The sequence below is a fragment of the Triticum aestivum genome, chromosome 1B (genome assembly GCF_018294505.1).
Source record: "Triticum aestivum cultivar Chinese Spring chromosome 1B, IWGSC CS RefSeq v2.1, whole genome shotgun sequence".
In the NCBI taxonomy this organism is placed as follows: domain Eukaryota; kingdom Viridiplantae; phylum Streptophyta; class Magnoliopsida; order Poales; family Poaceae; genus Triticum; species Triticum aestivum.
Window position 1 is genome coordinate 98,336,333 of NC_057795.1, and position 9,280 is coordinate 98,345,612.

Here is a 9,280-nt window from a genome sequence, read left to right on the forward strand (position 1 = left end):
GCTGGGTGAGTCGCTATCTTTTATTCCAATCTATCCTACATTTTTAGCACAGATGTTTAGTTCATCAATTCATAGCAGGAACTGTGAAGGGCTATGAAGGATGTTCACAGCCCATCTCCACAGCTAGAGGACCCTAACCGGGCTCTCGACCCCAGACTCGAGAAAGATCCGGACACGTTTGTGGAGCTTGTTGACAGGACATTTTACCAGCTGAGCTGCGATGGTGTGATGGTGGCCATCATAGCCGATTATCCTGGCCTACTCCCTGTATCAAAGGTAAGTAAAGCCACAGTCCCAACTTCCAAAAAGGATTCCCTCCTTACAATTCACCCACCGCAGATGTATTGCATCTTACAGGGAAGGCCATCGGGGCGCCAAGCTAAACCCGCGGTGACTCGCCAACAAGGGGCACCAAAGTCGGGTAGGCTCAAAAGGAAGGCGGTCAGGACCGAGACGCCATTGCAAAGGTATGTTTAAAAACCTGTCACGAATTTATCATTGTTAAAATATAACAATGTTCCCTGCCTTCTGACAGAAAGAGCGCTTGCCACACTGTATCCAGAGAGCCTGCCGGTCACGCTTCCACCAGCCGGACTCCGAGGCCGGACTCAAGGGCGAAGGCCAACGCGGACGATCCTCCTACAGAGGATGCGGATAGATTTTTCGCTACAAACTCCAAAGTGGAGAGCGCCATAAATCATAGGCGCCGACGGGTCGCACTACGCGACCCTAATTTCTCTTAAGAGGCATTTGATGCCTTCAACTCAGGGGACGCGTACATCCGGGCTGCTCAAGGTGGCCTCGCCAGGGCCACGGACCAGTACGTAAAGGATATACGGGTAAGAAAATTTGACAAGTATGTATATCAGTAGCCCCTGAGACTTGAAACAGTTGGCACAACTGATTTAAGGATCCTCGTGTGCATAGGTTCTGACAGAGAAGAATAACCAGCTATCCAAAGAGCTGGAGGAGTGCAAGGTCCAACTGCGGGCCGCAATTGCCGTGATGGAGGAGTCTACGAAGGTCCCATCTGGTATTTGTTTTAAATTAAAATAATTTCATTGCATGTACCAGTTAAGTATTCGACATGAATGCGATTCTAACAAGAGAATCTGCAGACAATCTTGGAGGCAATCCGGAGATCATACCAGAGGATGAGCAACATGTTCGGCTACAGCTGAAGGCTGGCCAGCGTGTGCTTACAAAGGTTATAATGGAGAAAAATACTCTCCAGGATGCGAACGTCCGACTGGACGTCGAATTAAAGGATGTTCGGGCCCAGCTTGCTGACTCCGTAAAGGAGAATAAGAGGCTACGGTGCGGCATGTTCAGTAAGTGCTTTGAGAACCACTATAAAGTTCGGCAAAGAAGCGTGCTAATAGAATTATATCTGTAGGCATGCTAATAGGCCACCCCGAGGAGGAGATGCCCTGATCTGCAGGCGATCTTCTGCCAGAGTTATCACAACTGCACGAACAAGTTCGGCAGGTGATGGGGGGCATTTCCCAAGCCTTGTGGCCATCCGCCTGCCTGTCAGGAGGCATGGGGGAGCTTGTGGAGATGTTCAAGGGAGCACGGTAGTGCTTCAAATTATGGAAGATATCGGCCTGCCGATAAGGCGCAAGGTAAGCCTGGGCCATGGTGAAGACGCGGTACACCAAGGCTGACCCGAACCACATGGCCGAGGTCGGACCTGTAGGGTCAGATGGGAAGGAGATCCCTGTACATCTGGTGTATGACCAAGTAGCATTAGCCGCTAAGTATTCCCAACAGGATTGTAGGCTAGATAGCCTGTTGGATGGTATAGAAGAAGAATTTAGTTAGTCTAAGTGACATTGTACTTCAAAGGACATATTTTGTCCCTAGCCGGATTGTAAATCATTTTTCTTGGCCGACCTTTTCGCTTCAACCTCTGGACCCGATAGTCCGGAGTGTATCCGAATACCCGCTCGGTTACGTGAAAACCGGGGCACATGTGGAAACCAGGCGTAGGGGTCATAAGTGCGTGAATAGACAAGTACCCAACTAGTTATGTTATATTACATGGGTAGTAAGAAACATCTTCCAGGGAGAATAGTTCCGTTAAGGGTTCCTTTCCCTAGGTGTGCATGCATCGATGTACATGTCCGAGCTGCGAGAATTTACGCAGGATATAAGCGTCTAGGGGCATGTTTTGTAGGTAAAATACATCTTTTGTTCACTGACCGAATATTCCCTTAAGAACGCTAGCTTTCAGCTTCATCCAGTCTGAGGTACACATCCGGCTGACCCGGCAGTAACAATTGCAAAGGTTCTCCCCTTGTGCCCTAGCTGAATTAACTAGAACATAGGGCACAAACACAAGAGCCAGGAAACCTAGTTTGGCCAAAACTTAAGTCATGTCGATGCATATAGTGGTGAAAAAAGTCACATATGGAGAAGTGACGCATATGTGGTGGGCATAAAGCCCAGAAGACAATTAAGCTTCTGTGTAAGAAGCCCCCAGGTATATTGAGCGTGCATAGCGCGGCCAGAGTGTGCGGTCAAAGCATACTTGAAGCTTTTAAGGCTACAAATGTAAAAGGCAGAGAGAGAGGATATAATTTAAAAAGGGAGACTGAGGTAAGGAGAATAACACGGAGTTCGGCACTAGGCGTAGAATCTTCGGAGTCTGGCCGCGTTCCATGGGTTCGGCTCGAGTCGATTGTGTGATGCATCACACAGGCGGTATGCGCCTCCAGTCAGAACTTTGTAAATGATGATGGGGCCCTCCCATTTGGGCTTGAGCTTGTCCTTTTTCTTCTCTGGTAGGCGTAGAACGAGTTTGCCAATGTCATAAGTTTTGGCCCGCACTTCTCTGCTTTGATACCTTCTAGCCTGCTGTTGATTGAATGCGGAACGGGCCTTCGCGACGTCACGCTCCTCCTCCACGGCATCTAAGCTGTCCTGCTGATCCAGCTCGGCTTCTCTCTCTTCATACATGCGCACTCTAGGTGAATCATGGATGCTATCGCAGGGTAGCACTGCCTCTGCGCCGTACACCATAAAAATGGTGTGTATCTGGTTCTGCGATTTGGCGTGGTCCGCAGCCCCCATAATACGGAGTCGAGCTCCTCGAACCAGTGCATATCTGATTCCTTCAAAGATCGCACTAGTCTGGGTTTAATGCCGCTCATGATAAGACCGTTCGCTCGTTCGACTTGACCGTTTGTTTGGGGGTGATAGACGGAGGCGTAATCAAGTTTTATGCCAATTTTACTGCACCAGGTTTTCACCTCATCGGCTGTAAAGTTCGAGCCATTATCGGTGATGATGCTGTGAGGGACACCGTAGCGGTGTACGACCTCGGATATAAAGTCTATCACTGGTCTGGATTCGGCCATTTTAACTGGTTTGGCTTCTATCCATTTGGTGAATTTATCGACCATGACCAACAAATATTTCTTCTTATGGCTTCCTCCATTAAGGGGTCCAACCATGTCGAGCCCCCAGACCGCAAAGGGCCAAGTCATGGGGATTGTTTGCAGGGCGGTGTGCGACATATGGCTTTGATTTGCAAAAAGCTGGCAACCGACGCAGTGTTGAACAAGGTCTTGTGCGTCTGCCCGGGCTGTCAGCCAGTAGAAACCTGTACGTAAGGCCTTGCTTATGAGCGCCCGAGCTGCGGCATGGTGGCCGCCGAGTCCGGCATGAATTTCAGCCAAGTGCTGTCGCCCTTCCTCTTCGGAGATGCACTTTTGGAGCACTCCGGTTGCGTTTTTCTCATAAAGCTCCCCCTCGTGGACTTTGTAGGCTTTAGAGCGCCGCACAATGCAGCGTGCCTCATTTTGGTCCTCCGGGAGCTCCTGCCTATTTAAGTAAGCTAGGAAGGGCTTCGTCCACGGGGCGATGACCGCCATGATCACGTGGGCCGAAGGTGTGATTTCGGTGGCGGAGCCTCCGATTATGTCAGATTGTTCAGAATCTGGGCTTGTATGCAGATCCGGACTAGTATTGCCAGACTCCCCTTCCCATACCATGGAGGGCTTGAACAGCCTTTCCAAAAAAATATTTGGTGGGACGGGGTCACGTTTAGCGCCGATGCGGGCAAGGATATCCGCCGCTTGATTGTTTTCTCGAACCACATGGTGGAATTCGAGCCCCTCGAATCGAGCTGACATTTTGAGAACGACATTACAGTAAGCCGCCATTTTGGGGTCCTTGGCGTCAAAGTCTCCATTTATTTGAGATATTGCGAGATTTGAATCCCCACGTACTTCTAGGTGTTGAATGCCCATGAAGACCGCCATCCGAAGACCGTGCAATAGTGCCTCATACTCTGCTGCATTGTTGGAATCTGTGTAAAGTATTTGGAGTACGTATTGGACCGTATCTCTGGTGGGGGACGTCAGGACGACGCCAGCCCCTAGACCAGCTAGCATCTTAGAGCCATCAAAGTGCATGATCCAATTGGAGTACGCGCCGTACTCTTTAGGGAGTTCGGCTTCTGTCCATTCGGTGACGAAGTCAGCCAGTACCCGCGACTTAATGGCCCGTCGTGGTTTGTATGTTATGTCGAACGGGAGGAGCTCGATAGCCCATTTTGCAATCTGGCCCATGTCGTCGCGGTTGTTTATTATGTCATTGAGTGGTACTACGAAGGCCAACGTGATTGAACACTCTTGAAAGTAGTGTCGTAGTTTTCAGGATGCCATGAAGCACGTGTATGCTATCACTACTGGAATCAGGGAATTTGCTGTCTACCAATTCTTTACCGTCACCTAGCGGACGGCAAAGAAGGTCTTTGCCATCAGCTACCAAGAAGTTGACGGCAAACAAATGGCAGACGACAAAGAAGGTCTTTGCCATCTGCCATTTCTTTGCCGTCCGCTGGCTGACGGCAAAGAGATAGGTGGCACCCACTAATGAAAAAACTAACGACCACTTTCTTTGCCGTCTGCTAGCGGACGGCAAAGAGTCCGAAAGCAGACGGCAAAGGAAATAACCTAATGTATCTAACGGCCGCCCCCGGCACACACCCACCCACGACCCACACAGCCTCGGGCTCCACCCACGATGCACACACGCCCAACCCACGCGCGCACACACCCACATTGGATCCCATCTCTCTCGTCTTCCTCGATCCCCTTTCTCCATCCCACGCCGCCGCCAGATTTCGGCGATCCCCGCCGTTCCCCACCGCCAAGCTCTCCTCCCCGAGGTCACCTCTCCCTGCTCACCATCTCCACCGACCGGTTTCTCTCCTCGCCCAGGAGAGTCCCGCCTCCTCACCGCCAAGGCCGCCGCCGCCCGCCGCCTCGAGCGATGCCTCCTCCTCCTCGAGCGCTACGCCGCAGACCTTGCCTCCCGCGCCCTCGCCACCCGCGCTGACATCGACGCCACCCACGCGCGCCGCCTCGCCGTCGCCCGCAACATCAGCTCGGCCAACGGCGAGATCGAGGATGCGCAGCAGAAGGCGGAGGAGTGGGACCACTTCTACGAGTCCAAGAGGAAGGAGATGGAGGAGTTCCGGCCGTCGTCTCCACAGCCTCCATCCACCCTGGTAGGAGCCACTTCTCAACCCCACGAGCAGCCTCCTGGCCTAGTTCCTCGTCACCGTCCTCCTCCCGGTCCCTGTCCACCTCCGCCTCCACCTGGTGGTCCCAGAGGCGACGATTCCTTGTCGCCTCGGCTGCCGTAGAGCTCTGCGAGGCCGCCGCGGGTGGTGGAGACTCCGTCCGCGTCATCGAGACGCCGCAGCCCAACTCAAGTGTTAGCCCCAACTTTGCTCACTTAACTACCTCTCTGGTTGTATATGAGTTGGAGAGTGGTGTAATTCTGTAATGTGGGATGTTGTGTCGGTTTCTGTGCGATGAGTAGACTAGTTTGGGGGATAAACTGATGAATTGATGCTTGATTCTGATGATCATGGTGTGCTGCTTTGCAGGTTAAGTTCAGCGTGGAGGTGCCTCCATTGATATGCCAGGAGTGCTACCAAACAACTCTTCTCGAGTACTCAAAGCGTTTCGAGGTACCATTTCTATGCTAAAACCTGTATCAAATGAAGAACATTGGAATTCGTGAGGACAAACATTATGCAAAGAGTTACAAAGCACAGCCAGGAATGTGGGCTTATGCCAAAGCTTAACAACTACACATTCAGTAATCATGAACTGCAGATATAGAGTTCCGGGCGATGTTGCAGCGGGAGCTCGTCAGGAAGTGCAGAGGCTCAAGCCCTCTGCATCTCAACTGCAGGCAGCCATGCAGGAGCTGCAGAGCAGCGGGTTGCACTCGGACGACGCCGGGATCGGGGCTGCGGAAGCCAGGAAGACCGACCTCATGGCTAAGAAGGCCAAGCTGGACGAGACCCTGGCTGCAACCCGCCAGTTCAGAGCACTGCTTCGGTAGTAGCTCCAGAAAGCCTTCGCGTCACAGGTTTGGGATCAAAAGGCAGCACAAAACTGACTAGTTAAGTGGTACAAGAAAAAGACATTCATTAGCTAGCTCATCAATTGCTTCGGATTAAGGATGCAATGCAAGTGTGGCGGGCTAGTGGACAGTAACATAGTAGTACAAATGTAGTGTTACTTTTAGGCAAGTGTTGAGCAAATTTTGAACTAATGGATGAGTTTCGTGGGATGAAGCGGGCTGCCACTTGCACTCCTCCTACTGATGAAACGAACTTCAAATGACTCTACATGCAGATACATGCTTTTTATTTCAGTCTTGTTTAGAGGAGGCCCCGGCGGCATCGAGCTGCTGTTGCTGCGGGCACAGCGACGTCGGCATGGTCGGGATGGCCGCAGCCCTTCAAGATTCTCAACGGCGGCGTCTCGGCGCTGATGGCAGAGTCGATGGCGAGCATCGGCGGGTACAGGTTCAGATCATCCATGAATTGGTAGTTATTGGTCGTATTTAGTTGCACTTTGGTCAGTCCGGTTGTGGCTATGGAGCACTTATTTTGGTCATGTGCTAGATCTGTCATGTAGGAGTTTTTGGCAATGGATATTTGCTCATACAGAATTTTGATAATCAACTAGGAATTACAATTAGAATCAAAGCAATGCTACTTGTACTCCTTTCATGAAAAAGGCTACTCGTAGGACCCTTGTAGGAGACCATCCTCAAGATCGACGAGAAGATGAGGTCTGGACCCTTGTAGGAGACCATCCTCAAGCAGCGCTAGATGTAACTTGACTGCTTCAAACCCAATCCGTGCTTGCTCCTCTTAATCAACTAGATTATATTAATTAATACTAGCTACTGAACTTCTTGGATTATGTTACCAATTTTGATGATGGGCGTCCAGCTATTATATTAGTGGTTTCCATCTCAGCTCCCAGGCCCCCGCGTCACTCCCACAGGGGCGACTCGGGCGGCGTAACCCTAGCCCGCCGCCGGCCCTCTCCTCTCCCTCGTCGCCACCGGAGGTGGCCGCCGGCTCGCCGCTCGACCGCCGGTGAAGGTGGTGTTGGAAATATGCCCTAGAGACAATAATAAATTAGTTATTATTATATTTCCTTGTTCATGATAATCGTTTATTATCCATGCTATAATTGTATTGATAGGAAACTCAGATACATGTGTGGGTACATAGACAACACCATGTCCCTAGTGAGCCTCTAGTTTACTAGCTCGTTGATCAACAGATGGTTACGGTTTCCTGACCATGGACATTAGGTGTCGTTGATAACGGGATCACATCATTAGGAGAATGATGTGATGGACAAGACTCAATCCTAAGCTTAGCACAAAGATCGTAGTTCGTATGCTAAAGCTTTTCTAATGTCAAGTATCATTTCCTTAGACCATGATATTGTGCAACTCCCGGATACCGTAGGAATGCTTTGGGTGTACCAAACGTCACAACGTAACTGGGTGGCTATAAAGGTGCACTACAGGTATCTCCAAAAGTATCTGTTGGGTTGGCACGAATCGAGACTGGGATTTGTCACTCCGTGTAAACGGAGAGATATCTCTGGGCCCACTCGGTAGGACATCATCATAATGTGCACAATGTGACCAAGGAGTTGATCACGGGATGATGTGTTACGGAGCGAGTAAAGAGACTTGCCGGTAACGAGATTGAACAAGGTATCGGCATACCGACGATCGAATCTCGGGCAAGTACAATACCGTTAGACAAAGGGAATTGTATACGGGATCAATTGAGTCCTTGACATCGTGGTTCATCCGATGAGATCATCGTGGAACATGTGGGAGCCAACATGGGTATCCAGATCCCGCTGTTGGTTATTGACCGGAGAACGTCTTGGTCATGTCTACATGTCTCCCGAACCCGTAGGGTCTACACACTTAAGGTTCAATGACGCTTGGGTTATAGGGAATAGATATACGTGGTTACCGAATGTTGTTCGGAGTCCCGGATGAGATCCCGGACGTCACGAGGAGTTCCGGAATGGTCCGGAGGTAAAGATTTATATATGGGAAGTCCTATTTTGGCCACCGGAAAATGTTCGGGATTTTTCGGTATTGTACTGGGAAGGTTCTAGAAGGTTCTGGAGTGGGGCCCACCTGCATGGGGGACCCACATAAACGTGGGTAGTGGGGGCAAGGCCCCACACCCCTGGTCAAGGCGCACCAAGATCCCCCCTTAGAAGGAATAAGATCATATCCCGAAGGGATAAGATCAAGATCCCTAAAAAAGGGGGATAACAATCGGTGGGGAAAGGAAAGGATAGGATTTCTTTCCTCCCACCTTTGCCAACGCCCCAATGGACTTGGAGGGTAAGAAATAATCCCCCTCCACCCCTATATATAGTGGGGAGGCGCATGGGAGCTGCACCCTTGCCCCTGGCGCCCCTCCCCCTCTCCCAAGTCCTCCTCTCCCGCGGTGCTTGGCGAAGCCCTGCAGGATTGCCACGCTCCTCCATCACCACCACACCGTCGTGCTGCTACTGGATGGAGTCTTCCCCAACCTCTCCCTCTCTCCTTGCTGGATCAAGGCATCGGAGACGTCACCGGGCTGTACGTGTGTTGAACGCGGAGGTGCCGTCCGTTCAGCACTAGGATCTCCGGTGATTTGGATCACGACGAGTACGATTCCTTCAACCCTGCTCTCTTGAACGCTTCCGCTTAGCGATCTACAAGGGTATGTAGATGCACTCTCCTTCCCCTCGTTGCTAGTTTCTCCGTAGATTGATCTTGGTGATGCGTGGAAAATTTTGAATTTCTGCTACGTTCCCCAACAGGTGGCGGCGAGGATCTGGCTGCCCCGTTCTTCCTCCGGGGGCTTTGGATCCATGGCGGCGGCCTCGGCTAGTGGATTGACGCCGGGTCTGCAGTGACCAGTGCTCGT

General features: G+C 51.2%; 1 protein-coding gene across 1 annotated transcript; it reads left to right on the forward strand.

Moving 5' to 3' along the window:
* Window positions 1-228: 228 nt before the first annotated feature.
* Window positions 229-6,426, forward strand: LOC123077420 (uncharacterized). The gene is given in 4 exon segments (XM_044499701.1): window positions 229-276; window positions 928-1,033; window positions 5,232-5,493; window positions 6,144-6,426. Coding segments are annotated over 4 exon segments (699 nt in total).
* The last annotated feature ends 2,854 nt before the right edge of the window (window positions 6,427-9,280 follow it).